Here is a 20,615-nt window from a genome sequence, read left to right on the forward strand (position 1 = left end):
CTTATACTTAATCAGAATTCCTATTACCCACTTAAATATTACCCCATATAATCGAACTTCTTCTTGAAAAGGCAAGTAAAAAGTACAAAAAAAAAGAGACAAAATAATTATTGTCGAGTGATTAAACTTCAAGAGCATGATGGTCGAATTAATTAATTAAACACTAAGCATGATAAAATTAACAAGAAACACCTTCCAAATATGAATTGACTACAAATTGAGATGCAATAAATTTATTTGCTCTAATAACCAATAGTCTACACAATTTCAAGGCTAATATAGCAAGGGTGTCGATCTATCCTTAGTCATTAAATAAGAAAAGCTAAATCAATGAAACAAAGACACGCTAAAGTCCACGATTATGGACAGAATGAGAAGTTATACCACCATAGGCAGCCCCAGTATTAGCTAAAATGCACATTAACACAAATTCTCTAGTATCAAAAGGGCCGGGATTTAAAGAAAACTCCAACCCAAAAGTGCGCAAATAAACCCTTCTTTTAGGCATGAATTTAGCCATGGCATATCCCATAGGGTACAAAATGGCTACAAATGTTACCATGGACATGATGCATTGAGCAGTCTGATATAGAAAAAACTTGTTCAGAACAAATGAAAATAAGCATGATAATGATCCCAGATAAACTGCTCGAAAGGTCCACACGGGCTGCTCTTCAGCATTGTAATCACCATGGTTTCCTTCAACATGAGTTTCCTCATCATCATCATAAATGTCCTCTTCTTCTAGTTCTTCCTCTGTTTCTCTAGCTGTTTCACTTGTATGGATAAATGTGGTGTCCCCATCATAATCATCGCCCCCAAATGTAGTATTTATACGAAGTTTCATGATTATGAAGAAATTTATGGGTTTGCTTGGTTGCGTTATTAATATTAGAGGTTGATTCTATCTTTGTTTAATTAGGGGAATGTAGCTAAGCTTAAGGATCACGATACGAGGAATATGGTGCATTATCAATACATGCGTGCTTCTCGCTGAAGGTCCGACATATTCTATCGGGTGAACCATATTAGTGCCCTATATTTATGGGGATAATTTCAGAAACCTTCCTTGAGGTTTCTAACAATTTCACTAACCTCTTCTAAAGTTTGCAAAATTACACAAACATCCCCTAAGATTAAGGTTTTGATAACAAAATTAGTACAATTAGAAAAAATAACATTCAAAAAGTACTTTAAGAAGAGAGATGAAATTTTTATTCCATAAATACTACATATGCATGTATATAAGTTGTATTAGTAAAATAATGAAAATAATTAAAAGTTAGAAACAATTAATACACATATTTCACTATTCAAAAAGTTCATATTTAATAAATTAGACAACACAAATAAGCAACAAAACTATACTAGTGATCACAACATTCAGCAAAACACACTAATCATCTCTTTTGACATGATGTTTGCTATGATCCTTGTGATCTTCAATAGGAAAAATTTTCAAATTTTGCCTTTCTTTTCTCTCATTTCTCCTTTACTAATATCTAACGGTTAAATAATTAGAGTACTAATTAACTATTAGCAATTAATTAACTAAAATAACTGTTGGAATTTTCTTTAATGATGAATGATGATTTGTGATTACAAAATAACATCAATTGATATACCTAATGACGCTATTTTGTGACTGATAGAATTTGACAATGACTAGAAATCACTTGTACACAATGTGAGAAGAAGAGTTTTGGTAGAAGAGAAAAATACATGGCAAAAGAAGGTTGTATATAAGGATATTTTTTTTTCGAAACTCTTAAAGTTATGACAGTTGTAAAGTAATTTCGTGGAACTAATAGAGAAAGAAGGGAAAAGAAAGGCAAAATTTGAAATCTTTTTTGTTCAAAATTACAAGAATCATAGCAAATATCATGTCAAAAGAAATGACTAGTTTGTTTTTTTTTTTGTATGCTTCATACTTTTATTGATAAGTTGTTGAGTTTACATAAAGATTGGAGGCTCCCTATACCAATTTACATCACAGATTGAACAGTAATCTAACTCTATTACTAAACTATATTATATACAAAAGAATGCAGATTAAATGACTGGCCTATTTTACTGAATCTTGTGATTATTAGTGTAGTTTTGTTACTTATTTGTATTGTTTAATTTATTAAATGTGAACTTTTTGCATGGTAAAATGTGTGTATTAATTGTTTCTAACTTTTAATTATTTTTATTCTTTTACTAATACAACTTATATACATGCATAAGGGGTATTTATGTAATAAAAGTTTTATCTCTCTCTTCAAAGTACTTTTTTAATGTTACTTTTTCTAATTGGACCAATTTTGTTATCGAAACCTTAAACTCAGGGGAAGTTTGTGTAATTTTGCAAACTTCAGGGGAGGCTAGTAAAATTGTCCAAACCTTAGGGGAGGTTTCTAAAATTATCCCATATTTATGCTATGTTATGTTTAGCTCCCTCCGAAGTTTTTAGTTAGTGCATAACCTCCATTTTCTTTACTATTATATTTTTAATAGGGGAATAGTGAAATTTAAGAAGTTAAAATGAGGAAGAGGGGATTAGAACGTAGAATCTCTAAATTCTGAAGGCATAACTTGCTCTTACATACCTGATCATGGAATTCTTTTGGTGCGTATATTCAGATTGGTAAGGAGTAATAAGCAAATAGTCTCCCAAATAGAGCAACCTTTTGAGTTGCTGCTCAATCGATAGGCAAAGAAAATAGGTAATTAGGGGATAAGTTTGTCCATGTCAACATTAACGTGGACACTTGACACTTTGTGGAAGTTTGCAAATGCAAAAGGGTTACATGAACAATTTCCATGTAAGAAATGTTATACAAGATTCAGATAAATCTTACTTAAGGGCACACCCTTGGAACATGGAGAGCCATACAACTCAAGAGAGTTAATTTTCAATAATATCGATAATAGTCAAATTACAAAAGCTCTAAATATTCCTATTTATATAGGCTACAATAAGTTAAACTTAAATAGAAAATAAAAACACATTTAAACCCTAAAAACCCTAATTGAATAAAAACAAGTGCCACTACTATCACAAGAATCCACAGTCGAAACCAGGACTGGATCAGATGTGAGGATTGGATTCAGTCCAGAAGCGAAGCTACTCTTTGCCAGCAATCTGGCGCTAGAATCCGATGCAAGCTTGTATGGATCGAACACCAAATAGTCAACAGTTTCCTATACCAAGTCTTTCTTTCAATTGGTTCTTCATGCAATCCCTTATTGACTCGATTACAAATACTAACATTGCTAATTTAAATAAATAAAAATACTAATAAAACTAATAAAAGCTACCCTATATTGTAACTCTAAATAAGTTCGCGGACAAATCCATTAATATGGATGACGGAGCCTTGAGCCCAAGGTACCTTGTTCCATGTCAACACTACTTGGGCTTCTGTATGTGTGCGCGCAAATATGAAAAGTGTACCTATTTATTTAAGGATTTATTAATCAAACATAATAAAATATAAAGAAGAAAGATCATGGTTGAATTTGTTTGGTTGAGAATAAACTTTTGTGGTTATGTATGTGTGCGCGAAGCACAATAAAGTACTTATAAATTTCACATGGAAAAGATAAAGCATTTACTTTGGGTATGGTGCTTTTGCAATTTTACTTTATTTGTTTATGATTTATGATGGTGAAATTTTGGTATTTTTTAAATTTAATGTGTATTTTTGTAATCTATGATGGCGAAATTTAGTATTTTTTAAAGTAACTTTGTTTGTTTGTAAGTTGTGATGTGGTCCCTTTGCCTTTAAATTATACTATGTCGTAGTTTTCATGTTCATGAAAAGTCAGACATAGTTGGGGCCGAGGTTCTATATTTTTAAACAAAAGAATATTTGTATTTTTTTTGGAAATAAAAAAACCAGGCCAATATGTGACTATTTCACTTTGAGGTTACATTATGGTGGTGCTTATGTTAAAGATCCATAAGAGACATATGTAGGGGTAGCATAGAAACATTTGAAGGAATTATTCCAATAAGAGTTAGCAAATCAATTTTACATGACTTCTGCACTCTTGTGGGCTATCCAAATGATTCAAAGATGATATATAGAATGCCCTGTGAAAATAATGTGCTCAAACTATGGCAAATAGATGGTAAGGATGCTACAATTCAAAAACAAATGGAGAAGTTGATGTATATATTGTCCACGAATTCCATATAAGAGATGTTAATAACAATACTAGGAGTTCAAGTGTAGCAAATGCTGAGGAGATTCAATTAGAAAAAGATAGTTTGTATGTGGATATAACCTTTGACGATGTTGATTTAGCTAACGTCGAAGACATGCCAATTTATGTGGACAAAAAATGGAGCACATGAAGGCAAAAAATGGAAAAATAGAAGCTGTTGATCTTGGAGGAAATGATGATGATGAAGCGAATGGTGCTGCCCTTTCGAAATCATCCCAAGGTTAAAGCTTCCATGATGCGATTACGAATTTAGCCATGATGATGAAGATGTGATATCCCATAGCTGTGTTGTTGCTCCTAAGCAAGAGTTAGGTGGTTGAATTGGAAAGATTCAACTTGATAGTGGAAGGAAGAGCTAGGGCAAGGAACCTAAAAAATAGAAAATTCCAACACTTGCAGCTAAGAATAAAAAAGCTAGAGCCGAGCCTGCTAGTTTGAGAAACTTGCATCTGGATGAAGGAGATTAGATTCCAATCCATAAAGAATCCGATTCACTTGTCTCGAATGAGTTGAACAGCGGACACTCTTCCTCAGATGAAGATAGTAGAAGAAGCCTAAGACGCTTAGTCTTGTGAGATTCAGGCCTAGCCTGAAGTTGAAATGGAAGATCCAAAATTTCATGTTGGTTAAATCTTTGATGATAAACAGTTGTTCAAGTTAGCAGTAGACAATACGCAGTCAAATGGGGCAAGGATATTTAGTGGGTAAACAAGATGCTACATGGATGAGAGTTAAATACAAGGCTGAAAATTGTGAATGGATGTTGTTTGCCTCTAAGGTTGAATCAGGTAATGAACCCCTTGTGATGAAGACTATGGAACTTGAGCACACTTGTTGTTGGACATTTTACAACGAGAGAGCTATCTTAGGTTTTCTGGCTAGAAAGTATGTAGATTTTTTAAGGTCAAATAAGAAGAGTGACTGTTAAAGAATTTAGGGAGAAGGTCCATTCGGAACTGAATGTACACATCACCATACCATAGGTGTACAAGACATCCATGAAAGTAAAGATCTTAACCCACGCAAGCTTACATTCACATCACCATACCATATATGTCCAAGATATAAATGAAAACAAAGATCTTAACCCACGCAAGTTATAAAGAACAATACAAAAGGCTATGGGATTATTGTGATGAGCTGCTAAAATGTAATTCGAGTTCCACAGTATATATGTAGATAGAGTTAGATGAAAACACGGGGAGAGAGAGATTTCAAAGGCTATATATCTGTTTTGAGGCACTAAAAAGAGGATTTAAATCTGTATGCCAGTCTGTGATTGATGTAGAAGGCTACCATTTAAGAGGCCCACATCCCAGGGTATTGTTACTTGTTGTAGGGATGGATCCAAATGATTGCCTTTATCCCATTGCTTATGCAGTAGTAGAGGCTGAAAACAAGAAGTCTTAGAAATAGTTTAGTGAATTTTTGAAATGTGAGTTGTCCATTTATGACCAAAGAAAATGGTCATTCATTAGTGACAAACAAAATGTAAACTCCACTAGTGTTTGTTAACTTAAATACATGGTTACTTGCTGAATTGATTTTTTTATTTTTAATTTAATTTAATTTAAATATTTTATTTTATTTTTCTTTAAACTAGGGTTTAGGGACCACAATTCAAGAGGTGCTTCCAGATATTGAGCATAAACACTGTGTTAGGCACCTTAACAACAACTTCAAAAAGTTGCATGCAGGTGAAGCATTGAAGCAGAGGTTTTGGACTTGTGCTAGACCATCACACATGACAAGGTTTCAGAACCAAATAGAGAGCTTGAGGGAATATGATGATATGCATGGAAATGGTTGACAAATAACACTTCACCCTACTATTGGTCAAGATCCCACGTCCTGTCCACACTCAAGTGCGACATTCTGATCAACAATTTATGTGAGAGCTTCAATTCGGTCATTATGGATACAAGGGAGAAGCCAATTCTATGAATGCTTGAGACAACCAGAATTTATCCAATAGAACGGCTTAGAACAAAAAGAGACTTGATGAAGAAGAGAAATGACAAGATCTGTCCAAAAATTCAGAAAAAGCTTGAAAAAGCCAAAGAAGAAGTTACTTCAAATATTGCACGATGGTCCAAGGAAGATCAGTTTGAACTGACACACGCATATGGGAGAAAGCATGTGGTTGATGTTAAGAACCAAACATGCACGTGTAGAAGATAAGACTTGACTAGCTAGCCTTGCTACCATGCTATTTGCTATATTTCCTTGACTAGAGGGACTCTCGAGAGCTTGGTTCATCAATACTACTCAAGGAATAACTACTTGAAAGCATACGAACCAACAATAGCACCAGTGAGTGGACGCTTGGGTTTAGTCAAAAAAAAAGATTTTGTGTTGCCTCCTAAGAAGTTAAACTCCTAGTAGGCCAAGGAAATTAAGGAGAAGGGAGCCTGATGAACCAAGGCCCAATTTGGTAGGTGCAACAAAACTACCTAGAACAGGACTTGTGAAAATGAAATGCTCAAACTGCCATGAAGAAGCCATACTATGAGAAAATGCCCATGGTTCATTCTAGCCAATGAGCTCCTTGGTTATAGCTCTGGTAGGGCACTATCATCTAACTCCAATAAATGTAGCTTTTGCAAGAATTTGGGCCATAACAAAAGAACTTTTCCATAACTAAGACAAAGAAGAGTAATTCAAATGAAGACTACCCCTCAACTACTATAGCTAGTAGTTAGGATTATTTGCTAATATTTTGGTTTTTTGGTCCTAAACTTATCACTAACAAAAATTGCAACTTTTTGTTTAATAGATGCACATCAGACCTACAATGATAAAGGGAGTGAAAGACACCAACAAGAAGCTAGTACCTTGTCTTCACCAAAAGATGGTTTGTGCCATTATATATGTCCAGAAATTATTCTAATTGAAGTTAATTTAATTTTTGCCATTATATTGCTCAACTACTTGTAAGTTTGCCCAGTCTCAGATGAAAATTCAGAAGTAGGTACTGAACATGCTGCAGTGATAGACATCCAGCCTTCAGCTCCACAAGAAATTGATACTAGTTTGCCTTAAAAGGTCATGAAGTGTTCAGTTTGGAAGACAATTTGACATAATATGCAAATGTGTGACACATTTCAGGCTCGAGATTGGAGAAAGAGAAGAGCTGATATGACCGTGTATAGTCTATTTCCTCCTTCAAAAGGGAAAGGGACTAGTAGAAAGTAAACGGTTAGTTTGCTTATGTAATTGTTAAGCAAACTTGAATTCATTGTCTAGTCTATTTTCTAAAGTATTTATTTGGTTTATGCAGGTACATAGGTTGTTAGATGAAAGTGATGATGCGGGCATAACAATATTGGGAGGATGAGGTGCTGCATATGAAGATCAACTTAGGCTTAATTTTTTGTTGTAGATGTTTAGGGAATGAAGTCTCCTCAATATAGATCTTCCACTCGTAATTAAAGTAGTGTACTAATCTTGTGAGGTGTGTTTAGGGAATGAACTAGGTCATTGTTTTGTAAAAGTTAGGCTATGTGACCTTAACTTGTCTCTTGTTGGCTAGACATGAACTAATCTTATGAGCTGGGCATTGATCTCTTTTGGATGACTGAAATGTTCTAGTTATATGAAGTTTTCCTATTGTCTCTTTTTGCCCAAAATTTGACAGGGATTGTTTGGTTTGGTTATGTTAAGGGAATGTCAAATTTTATGGCAAAATTCTGCCAAATTTTTTTTAGACACCTAGTGCCACAACCTTGAAATATGTCTAGATTTCTCAATTTATCCAACCATTGCATATATTACTTAGGCAATTGCTACATCAAATGGTTTACAGTGCTTTATAACCACACTATAACCAAACAAAAATAAGGTTATTTAATAGCAACCTTCCAATTTCGTAAATAAATGGTTAAATCTAACTATATAGCTTTCCCTAATTCATCTAAGCCAACATTTGGAGCCCCAAATCTATGACAGCATGTTCACTTTTGTCGTTGCCAACAACCACAGCAAACGATTACAAAAACTGACAACTTGCTCCTAGCTTTTAGCTTTCAAATTTTATGTTTCATCATCTTGTTCTCTTCTTCCAACCTTGCAAGTTCAATTTTCATGACATGGTTCTCTTGTTCGATTTTCCTTAGTTCCTTCAAGAATTTTGCCATCATATTTTTCGTCATCTCTGGCATTGGTGAATCATACCACAAAAAGTACTTTCAAGCCTTCAATGACTTTAATGAATAGTAATACCCCTATTAGGTGTAGAAATTAGATTGCTCATTATTGCAAAGCAAATGAAACTAAATCAGAAATTACTACTAAATTCTCAATTTATCAAATGATATTCCCAAAACAAAAAAAAATCCCCTAAAATATATTGACAAAATCAAAAAAATACCCCAAAATTATTGCAGCTGTGGAATCTTCTTCCAGGATTTGCAATGTCCATGAAGTAGCAATTCAACATAGTTCATTACAATCACAAAACACTGCCTTATCTCCATTGTAATGTTCTACCTTCACTCTCTTCATCCCTAATAATTTTTTACTTTCTTTACCCCCATGATTTGATTGTTGGCAGCAGCTTGAATTTGATACCATTGAAATAGCTCCTCCACTGATGCATGTTGTTGTAGCTCCTTTGCAAAGAGAATTGAGAAATTGTGAGGAGCCCTAATGGCTTAAAAGACTAGTTGCTCGCCCCTTTATTTTAAACATTAAGCTACTTCCAATCATCTTTCTTATCTATTCATCCATTAATTGCAGAAGATTAGGCTAGTGTGACAACTATGCCCCTATAGGTCCACGCAGATTGAGTAAAATGTGGTCAAAAGTCTACATTGGATGTAAATACTTCTTCAAATACTAAATTCGTTAAAATAATTCATAAAGGACGAAATTGGCTTTAGTGAAAATGTTTAGGTACTAAAATGGCGAAATTCTTTTTTTTTTTTTTTTTTGCTTTTTTGAAAGTCATATAAATGCAGGGTTATTGGCTAAAGTTGAGACCTTAGAATTTAGAGGATTTTGAATTCAAATCTCTTGTCCCTTTTCCCACTTCTTAAATTTCATTCTTTTCCTACTTAAAAAAAATTAAAACAAAAGTGCTGGGTTATAATTGTTAAAAGTTTATTGCGTATTTTAAACTTCATTGCCCCTCAACTCTCAAGTACCCTATATTCAAACTATCTTGTGAAATCCATTGCAAGATGAAAAGAGAGAAAGAATATTGCTTGAAATTTCCCTAATTATACAAAATACTCCGATGTGTTTAGAATGATTTTCCAGATCTATTGTAGGAGCATCAGAGGAAAGATGAGAGTGAAGAGATGAGAAAAGAAGAAGTGTGGAGAGCTTTTCTAGAGTCTGCCGATTACAGAGGTCAAAATCCCCTAACATAGTCGATAATCACACTTGAAAAATTTTAGGTCTTCCATTCCCATAAATCAATACCGATAGTTGTCAATCAAACATTATCAATCAGATTCAACCCCTTTAAAAAGTCATAGTGGAGGCCCATTACCCCAACCAAATGCATGGTAAAACCCAATAAACGTTGGCAAATTGATTTCTACCACTTTATTGGCATCTAATGCAAATATTAACCTTTCAGACCCATATTTTGTATGCTAGTTTCATTCTTGCCCTTATTTCTACTTTAAAATTTAGGGATAATTTCAGCAACCTCAGGGCCCCTGAGGTTTCTGACAATTTCATTGAGCTCCCATGAGATTTGAAAATTACACACACCTCTCTTGATTTGATAGTTTTAGTAACAAAACCTTAAAATAATATTGACTTGGTCAAATTTTTAAATGAATACCCAAAAAAGCCCCTATGTAATGAGTTTTAATTTACTTCCCTATAGAATTATAAGATTATCTAATGTAATTATAAGGAAAAGACGCCGAATTTTTCATGTCCGTACCTATTATTTAATAAACAACTATAATAATAATTTTATCACTATAATAGAATACTTTTGATGGTATTTTATTATGGATTTAGATTTATAAGATAGAAAATAAAATGTTGAAATCATTGATTCAGAATTTATGAATTTTTTGAGTAGTGGGATTATCATAATTTAGTAGTGATTTTGGGCAATTTATTTTTTATTTATTATTAATTTTAATACCAAAAAATAGAAAACAAAGATTACCAAAAAACATCGATTACATATAAAGTTAACACATCAAAAAAAAAATCATTAGTTCGACATTTAGTTACAATAGAAATTAGAGATAATAGTGGTAATTTTACAATTTTATTGGCAAAAATTAAAATAAGAAGGAATAAGAAGGAAAAAGAATGAAAAAATAATTTTAAAATTAGTCTAAGTATAAGCATACCAAACAAGGGAATTTCACTAAAATATTTAACGGTAGTATTATCATTTTAAATGACAAGGGAGGTATGTATAATTTTTCAAACCTTAGGGGAGCTCAGTGAAATTGTCAGAAACCTCCCCTAAAATTTATTGGTATTTCTAAGTATATGCTCAGTGAAATTTTATTGGTATTTCTGAAATTATCCCTAAAATTTAAATTGATGCGAGCTTGAAAACTAGGAGTAGGACCATGTGCTTTCGGAAAACCAAGAAAATTGAACGTGTCCTGCGCCCAAATTGAGAAGTGGACAATCATCTAATGACATTTCCTAGACCCTACAACCTAAGTTTTAACCACATTTTTATGCGAGTCTCTTGAGTGCTAAAATCAGGAAAACACAACAAATTTCTTTACCATATTTGAAAAGTGACAAAAATTTTGGGATAAATCGAAAAGGAGAGTATGTCACGTGACTTTTTGGTCATTCTGGAAATAGGATGGAGACGGAAGGATAGTCATGTATGTCTTGTGCTATTTATTCGTCAGGAGCAAAATCTGTCATTTAAATTTAAAAATAATAAAAAACTGGAAAAACCTTCTTATTTATCACAAATTGCATCACAGCCCCTCTAGTCACCTAAGTCAAGAAAACGCCTAGCTCATCACGATATAATGGTCATCCATAAACAAACTCAACAAAGCATTTAGATTTGAGTCACTTTGTGGAAATACCATTTCTCTAGGCAATGCTTTACTTCTCCTCTCCTAAACGGCTAAAACCCTTTTGCAATCGTTGGCTTCTCTTCCGACAGCGACGCCACCGAGTATCCCACCTTTGAGAGCAAGGCCCAAAAAACGTCAATCAAACCCAGCAATTAAGTGTAAGGCAAAGCTTTTGTCTAATGTCACCCTTTTTGTTTTTTCTTTTTGTTTTGGAAGCACCCATGGTTTTTTGAGAATAATTTTTATTGTACCGCCATATATCATTTAAGGGAAAGTTTGGATAATATTGCAGGTTTATTTCTTTTTTTTTTTATTTTAACATAATGCCTTGCAAAAGTACAATAAAAAAGTGAATTCCACAGTGATCCAATAAACAATTTGGTGATTACGGTCCTATTTGGGGTTGCAGTGCTTTTGAAAAAAAAAGTACTTTTATGTGCTTAAAATACTCTAAAAGTGTTTAATGAATATCATCCCATAAAATTAGGAGTAAAACTTTTGGCGTTAAAAACACTTTTAACAAAAGATCAAATTTCGTACTTGTTAGAGTAGCTTTTATGATTTACAAAATAAAATATCAAATTTAATCATCTTATCCTATATTATGAACTAAATTTTCTCTTTTAAAAGTTTTTAAATTACATATTATCTAATATAATAAATACTTATTAAATTATATTTCCAAACAATATATTTAAAAGTACTTAAGCAGTTGACAAGTACCTTATTCAAAATTCTATTAGCAAAGTACTTTTCAACAAGCTACCGCAATCCCAAATGGACCCTAAGACTTAAAGGTGGAACAATCTTTGCTACCACGGACCACTGGGCCATGCTAGTTGTCTTTTAATCCGTACTCTCAGCAGGAGTTGTAAAAAAAAAAAATCACACTGAAATAAAGAGCTTTTATAGCATTTATAATTGGTTCCTTTTTCTCATAGAAAATCAGATTACCAAACATGTAAATTAACAACTAAGTGAAAAAGAAAAGGAAAAAAAAAGAGATATTTTGTGATATGTAAGTTCATTTCATTAGGATCTCTGTAAATTCTGAAAAAGATGTGATTATGGATACAATAGGTTAGGCATCAAAAATATTTCTAGTATGTACCAATTGTTAAGAAACACACACAGACTAGTTTTTGTCTCAATTCTTTCTGAGATGATCACAAATATCAACCCTGCATTAGTAGTATACTTCAATGAAAATTCTACATTTTCATTTTACCACTTTTCGACAAAATAATTTTTAGCAAAAAAACATTTAACTGCAAAATGCCAGATAATTGCCAACAATGCCAGGCAAAGAAGGTTTTAAAATTTTTACTGCAATGCTTGAGTTGTACATGGTATAATAACAGTGGCTCATTATATCATAAACGACAATAATAGTATGATACACTACTATTATACCACAAGTAAAGAAGTAACCAAACAGATTTTTAATTATACACTAGAATAAACTCCATCAAATTTGAAGTCCTCTTTTTGCTCATGTGGAATGCATCTACTCAAATAGTATCACGAAAGATCTTTTTATGATATCAGTATAACAACCATCAATTAATATTTATCAAACTGTTGAATTTCTGTCAACATTAATGTGATTGACAAGGGCACCAATCCGCACAGCCACAACCAATTTCCCACATCAAGACATTTTGTCCCAACAAGAAAAAGAAGAGGAGAATACAAGCATTGCAAGGAAGATACAACTTCAACAGGATGTATTCAGAAGCTGGAAAGCCTGGAGAAGCAGAGTCATTGGGGTTAAGACAGGTTCGACACGAGACAATCCTACAAAAAGTTTCAACATAGAAGTGGTCTTTTAGTTTCAGGTAAATCATTAGCCATTTCCAGTGTTACTTGACAACTTTGATTTCATACAGCCAAGAGCAGGAAGAGCAATATAAAATTCATGATCTGAGTATTTTCCAAGCAATACAGCTTCTCAAGCTTTTGAATTAAACCAGATGCATTTACAATTTATAGGAGTAGGGTTTTTTTTTTTTTTTGGGGAAGGGGGAGGGGGGGTGGGGTGAGTGGGTTGGGATGGAAGGGAGAATGAGATGCGTGAGAACGGAACATTGTAAGAATTGGGAACAAAAATCCCTACTGCATGATAGTGCGAGACTACAAACTATTGTGTACAAGCTTCTATGAGCTTTTTATGCACCTATTATTAGAATCCTCATCAGGTCTACCATCGAATGCAACAGAAGAATGAAACAGAATGATAAAGGTTATTTGACAAGAACTATTTGAATTACACAAATTTATCAAAAAGAAAGGATAAAAGAGGAGTAGATGGGATGGTCCGTGCTTCCTATTAAACACCATAACAAAAGATATACACTGTAGAAATCAGGATCACTATTTTTATCTTTTTGTTTGCATACAACATATAAGTCAGCATCATCTGGTAGAGGGATACTTGGTTGCTTTTAAAGCTGAGGACTGATTAATTGCCAATGACTTCAAACCCTAGCAATACTTTAATCTACATGTGGCTTAAAAGCCTAATTCTATCCTTCTGGCTGTCAACTTACAAAAACTAGCATAAATTAAATCATGAATTCATTTATGATCCGCTCAATGCTCGAATTAAGCAACTAGGCTCAAGCTTTCATCATACTAGCAGCACCTAACTTGATACGAAGTGAAACACAACTAAAAGAATGAAAGTAGTATTTAATATCCTAAACCAAGGTACCTGAAATGCCCATCATCTTGATGATCATCTCTCCCATAAGACTTGCTCATCAATCTTGCTTAAATTCTCGTCACCAAGTCGCTTCCATGTCTTGATCCTCTCTACACCCATCCAAGCCTTCTCCCCTTTCCCAAGTTCTGCCAATATGACCCTTGCTCTCCTTGGCAAGCCAGCCTTGCCATAACCATGATATCCAATACCCCCACCATAACAAAACCAGATGCCATGTAGCTTCCCACAGAAATCATTGGTGTGATCATGACCCATAAATACAGCTTTCACATCACCCATAGAGACGAAGGTCTGTAGGACTCCAGAGTTAACTGATGAACATGCTATATATTCCCGATACTGGCCAACAATCTCCATGATGGGACCCTGACGCACTTCTGGAATTGGAATGTGGAAGAACGCCAATGCAGGAGGATTTGACCATGTCAAGGGTATGCAAGCCAATTGACCATTTTCTGGCTTTTGTCCCTGTTATTGTGTTGCCTGCAACGCGTTAAATCAAATTGGCGAAATCTCTTCCATGCAACTTGTAAACCAGAAAAGGGAAAAAAATAGTTTATGAGAATAAAAAATAAAGACTTCTGTTTAATATTTTGTTTCTGTGCATTCTTGTGGACAATGAAATGTTTTGCCAAGTAACTGACATATGGGAAATGCCAACCAATGATCCCAAAACCATGACAAGGAATAACATAATAAATATTTGGAAACAAAGAAGTCCAATTATGCACAGAATCTGGGCTCATGTTACCTGAAAGTTTTTGGAAACACTATGGAGCCAACTAAGTTGAGATTGCTTAATCCAATCATAAGTTCGTATACCATCAACAACAGCTCTATCTCCACTGTCAAGAAAATATAGGTTGAGAACACTACTATTAGCAAATGAGGAACCTACAGCACCCCATACCCTTAGGTTGTAATTCCCAAATCCATCAATTCTTTTTACTGGATTTTGGTTGGAAGACTCGAGATTATCCTCTGCTGATGGAAAGGTATTCGACAGGGAATAATCCATGAGAGAGATGAAAGACATCAATTCTTCACGAGTCATAGTAGATTCTTGGTCATGATTCCCCAAAACTGCAGCCCATGGAACTCCAGATTGCAGGACAGGGCCAAAAGCTTCGAACATGGATTCTGCTGCATCAGTTGCACTTGTCCCGAATATGTTGTCCCCTAAAGAATGGAGTTACATTAACGACAGAGGGAGAGTGAAATTCTGTAGGAAAGTGCTTAAAACCAAAATTCCAAAAATGAAAGACATTTCTTTTTTCACATGTAAAGTTTTTCTGACCAAGGTTAAATGCTGTAATCAATCACAAGGAGAATAGATGATAAGAAATGTACAATCCTGATTGTTGCCTGAGCAGCTTAACTACTGGAGTCCATAAGGGAAACAAGAGATACCCAACAAAAAGGAAGTTTTAAAGTTTGTTTCAGCAGCAATGCAAGCTGCAGACGTCACTGCTAATTTCTGTCTTGAATGACTACCATAATTAAGGCACTAATGAATAGTTTTCAAGGGTTTGGAAAGTTTTCAAATTGAGGTAGGATAAATTAACAATCACCAGGAAGGATAAACTTAGACCAGGTGTAAGTTTGAGCTTGAGCACTTATATGAATCACTTTGGGAATGAATTAACAATCCTTCACGTATCATTTTGTCAACTTTCTTAGCAATCTGACACTAAAACCAACCTAAACCCACCCCCTGCCACATTTAACAACAAGATGGCCATCCAATTTTCTACAATTAGCTACTCTTTCCACTATGGAACACCCTTCAAACTCATGATCTTGTGTAGAACCAGACCATAATAGCTGCATAATTAACCTTTCCCGATGATGGCATTTACAGATTGTGCATCATCAAGTCCGCTAAAAAGGGTACATGTAAATGCTATAATTTTCAAAAATCTTGTTTTCAACCACCACTGACCTCTTGCTTTCCATACGACGTTATCCAAAAACACAAACTGTTACCAAAATGCTAATGCAGTCCTTTCAAGGCATTCCTTCTAGTATCTTGCTTTTCCAACTTGAAGAAAAAAGATATAAACATCAATTCCAGACATTGGAGGCCAACTGAAAATTCCAAATTCAAACATCATGATTATGATTCCAAATATCCTTCTATTAGGCCAAAAGAAACATTTACTGACACTCTTTCTTAAACTACAAGGTGAAGTAGCAACTCCTTTTATCAACATATCTAATTAAAAGTTGGATCGTCATTCTTGAACTTATATTAGCATGTTTTCAATTAATATAAAAAAACCTGGAATTTTTGACAAATCCATTATAAGCCCAACTTAAGGTTTTTCTATTCTATAATGGACATAGGTCAGCTGATAAATAACAATTCTGGTTATGCATATGCTGGCAAGGCAGAAGGATGGACTTTGCACAGAAACGGACAACAACTGCATGGACATTATCTGTATGTAATGGCATGTGCATGTCTAACCTCAAGTATGACATAAACAATTTTGCACTTATAGACAGGTGTAACAGAGATAACGAAGGCAGACCACAGTAAGCACATTTCACGTCACTAACGTAAAGTGATAATCCTTCCCCAATTTAGTGTGTAAAACATGTATGCAGGTTTTGGCAGTACAACCAAGCAAAATTGCAAAAGAAAAATTGGGAACTGCATAAACCTAATAAATAGCCGGAACACCAGAAAAGTCATATTAGCAAATTCTAATGTTTAAAATTTTGAGATTCTGTCCACATGCTATATGACATCCTCACCTTGGCTTTCATCGAAGGCATCAAGTTAGTCAGGCACCTAAACCTACTCAGTAAAAACAGTAAACTCATGAAGTTGGCATGTTGATTCTAACACAAATGTCCTCCATCACACTTCCTAGCATACACTAGTTTATTTCAGACCAACCTCAAATGTGTTCCAATGTCACACATTAGACCGATCCATTTAAAATTTGGGAATAACAGAAACCAAGGTGTTCCTAAAAGGAGGCTATATAATTAGTGAGAAACTTCTTTGTTTTAGCTAATACCCCAAAATAAAAAACCATCCTGTTTCCTGCAGTTTATTTACCATTACTTGCTATTTCTGTGCTTTAAGAAAAACAAAAAGATACATATGACAAGTGTCATTAGAAGCTTTAGTTAAATGATTTCTAATGCATAGACCAAAAGGAATGGTCTATGACTGGTTTTGTAGCACAACACTCATCAAGGGCCATTTTATCAACATAATGGTTCTGTACCAATTAGATTACAGCATAAGTTAGAGGTATATTTCATTACCACATATTTCTGGGACAAGAAAAAGATAAAAAGGGTGCCTAGTCTATGAAATTTGATCGATAAAGTCTCTTAGATCACAGAGAACAAATGCAAAAAACCAAAAACATTTTGCCATTAACAAAGAAAGGATCAAATAGATGGGTCCAAGATAGTTTGACAAAGCAACATATAGACTTATCATACAAAATATCAGCTATACCAATTATGTATGATCAAAATCTCCATGTTTCACTTTCCATAACAACAGCTCCTGCTCAAAATCATGAACATTTCTGCTGAGAATTCAAATGCTTCCTAACTTGTACTCTTAAGAGTATTTAAGGCCCAGTTACACAACTAGACATGCACCACTAAATGCCAAAAACTAATTGAATTTTCCACCCAAGTATCATATCCAATTATCTTTCACCCCGAATTTACAGTTTGTGGTGCAGACAGTGTATTGCAGATCATAAAAAGGCTCAGCGTTTGCTAACTCAACCAATACACATATGTGAGCTGATATACTGCTGAAGCTTTAGGATATAGCTTAGTGAGGCATTCACATTTAACAAGGAAACCTACAATATATTTTGCATCTCTACAAAAATAAAGGCATTATTCTTCTTAAAACTCTGTCTGTATACCACATTGCACTACAAAATAGCTGCAAGATTTAAATCAAGTGAGCACCTGGGATGCAATTACTAATGTTAAATTCCAAGGCAAAAACAATACTAGATAAGCAAAGCTAGCGAACAAAAGCTTGCATGACATTAAGAAGCAATTACTTTTATTAAGGACAAGAATGAGCAAAAGGAACAAAAACAGAGAAGAACGGTGAAAGTCTGAAGTCTTTGGTCCAAGAAGCAAAAACATTTGTTCCAGGTGAAGTAGTTTAACTCTCCGTATGGGGCCTTTACATAACACTTGATTCTTCTTTCACTCAAACAGATTCTAACCCTTTCTATGAAATTTTAGAACCCATCTCTGGATTTAACCACAGATTTTGTAGTCGTATCAAGTTTCACGGTAGTGCGGCAAGAAGAGTGCCAAATGAGCAACTGAATAAAAATTGTATCTTCTGTGTGAGACTATGCAGCAATCCAGTATAGTGAAGGTGGTTTGTGACTCAGTAAAAGCCACATGGCATTTAAACTACCACCAAATACAGTATAGAAGAGAGCTCGTCTACTCTTGACATACACATGGTAATTAATGATCATGCACTTACCAGGGCATTTGACCTATATGTAGCAGCAGTACATAAGCATATCTCTGTCTATTCTTACTTTACTATGCAAGAACAAACATTAATCTACATTACATTACCTTAAGTAGAATTCTTACAATCTCTTCCCTCAACTGTTTCAAAGTTATTCACATATACTCCTAATACTTGAGTGTGAGTACTCACTCTTTTACCACACATCAGATCACACATGCAGCCCACAAGTTTGTGCAGAAATAACAGATCTTCCTCACTTCAGCTTTAATTCAATTGCCATCTATGGTTTCAGATACTAAAAATGGGAAAAAATACTAGTAAGAAAAGAAAAGAAAATAAAAGACAAAAATTACCGGCTTTTACCTCACAGACTGAGAGATGATGCTTCCATGGAACACTGAAATGCTAACTGCTATATCAGCTTTAATATGTCAAAGATCATCTACATCCACTATTTTCTAATTACCATTTCCCATGAAAAAACTCGTTAGCAAATACTTAATATTAGTGGATTCAGATACAAAATGAGCCACAACATACAAATATAGACTTTTCATTGTAATGCAACCTGTTGATTCACTTCCCACGACAACTAAAATTTACTGGCTGCAGTTTATGCACATTAATCTTTTGGCAAAACCAGCGATAGACGGCTTGAAATAATTTCCAATCTCAATTGTAATCCTTGCTTCTATTGCCAAATAGATATGAAAACAACAGGAGCATAAAGATTATCAGAAAGGCTTTACATCCAAAAATCTAGCAAACATGGAATTGTCTTCTGCTTCTAATTTTATTTCGCAAATGGTTGCAAGATATATTGTCATATGCAGCTAATCCCACAAAACTTGCCTCTTCTAAAATAAAATAAAATAAAACAATTATTGCATAGTACATAACCAAAATACCTGTAAAAGCAACAAAGTCTGGCTTTTCAACCTCAATCAGCCTCCTGAGAAACCGAGTGGTGTTGAGATCAGAACAGTGCTCAAACTCACTTTCCAAAACGTCCCTGCACCGAGTCACCGCCCCATTTCCATAATGCATATCAGCCACCTAAAACAACCAATAAATCAACAGGCCAAAAAAAAACACAGAAAATGGTCAATGACCCAGATCTTTATTTTCCAAGAAAATCAAGAAAAACCTAAAATTTTCTTGAAATTTCTTCGAACCTGGAGGATTTTGAAGGTCCCGTCAGAGCTAAAGCGTAAAGGGAGCTGTGGCTGTTTCTTGAGCCTGACTTTTTGGTCATCAAGTGTGAGTTTGTGGGACATTATACAGCTATAAATTATATGTACAAATGCGAAAATCAAGATGAGATACAGCAAGGAGAAGCTCCATCTAGCTTTGAAGTCCATCATCAGAGCTTCCTCGGTAGAAAAACGGATGAAGAAAGAGAAAAATCAGAGGAGTGGCGTTCTGGCTTGCGAAACAGGAAAGTTTAGTTTGATAAATGTCACCTGGAGTTTGATGTTAGGATTAGTTACCCGCTAGGGAAATGAAAATTAAGGAATGCCTTTTTTTATAACTGGTATTAATTTGTTTTTGGTTTTTTTTCATAAGATTAGTATTAGTATTATTATTGTTAATGATATGATTATTATGGTTTTTGTCACTTTTATTAGTATAACGTCTTTACTATCATTTGTATAATGATAGTTGTGTGTGTATATGTATATATTTTTTTTAAAATTAAAGTTGGGCTTTTTCCTTTTTTGTTGGGTTAATTCCATTTTATACCCTTGAACTATAGTCCGACTTTCACTTTAGTCCCTAAACTTTAAAATGAGATATTTTAATTCCTAAACTGTAAAATTCATCTCATTTAAGTAAAATTCTTGACGGAATCCACAAAACTAATGGAAATATTGCTCTGTTTTGTAACCAAAATAAATCAAACCTACAAAGGATAGAAAAATAATTCCCGAAACAATAAAATCCCCTTAAATTTGTTGTTATTCGACAAAATTTTCTTTTTTTTTTGTTTCTTTCCTCTTGTCATCTTCTTCGTTCCTTTTCTACTTTCACGTCCAGGATCTATTACAACAAAACCCTCATTCCTTCCCCAACTGGCGAACTATTCAACTTATTACAAACCAAAAATTTTCACATTCACACACTTTTCAAGTCCTTTTCCGTTCTTACTTTCTATCTATTC

The 20,615-nt window shown here is 34.2% G+C and overlaps 1 protein-coding gene across 2 annotated transcripts; it reads right to left on the reverse strand.

The window, feature by feature from the left end:
- Window positions 1–12,576: 12,576 nt before the first annotated feature.
- On the reverse strand, window positions 12,577–19,923 carry LOC113775375 (probable inactive purple acid phosphatase 28). 2 transcript variants are annotated; one of them, XM_027320217.1, is made up of 5 exons: window positions 19,630–19,923; window positions 19,363–19,510; window positions 14,717–15,144; window positions 13,954–14,433; window positions 12,577–12,987 (listed from the first exon to the last, which is right to left on the reverse strand). In XM_027320217.1, the coding sequence occupies exons 1-4, from the start codon at window positions 19,816–19,818 to the stop codon at window positions 13,978–13,980; spliced, it is 1,221 nt and encodes a 406-aa protein (XP_027176018.1). In that variant the 5' UTR covers window positions 19,819–19,923; the 3' UTR covers window positions 12,577–12,987; window positions 13,954–13,977. The 2 variants fall into 2 exon arrangements, with proteins under 2 accessions (XP_027176018.1, XP_027176017.1); XM_027320216.1 differs by having other exon boundaries at window positions 12,577–13,037.
- Window positions 19,924–20,615: the final 692 nt, after the last annotated feature.

This window comes from Coffea eugenioides, chromosome 6 (assembly GCF_003713205.1).
Source record: "Coffea eugenioides isolate CCC68of chromosome 6, Ceug_1.0, whole genome shotgun sequence".
Taxonomy (NCBI): Eukaryota; Viridiplantae; Streptophyta; class Magnoliopsida; order Gentianales; family Rubiaceae; genus Coffea; species Coffea eugenioides.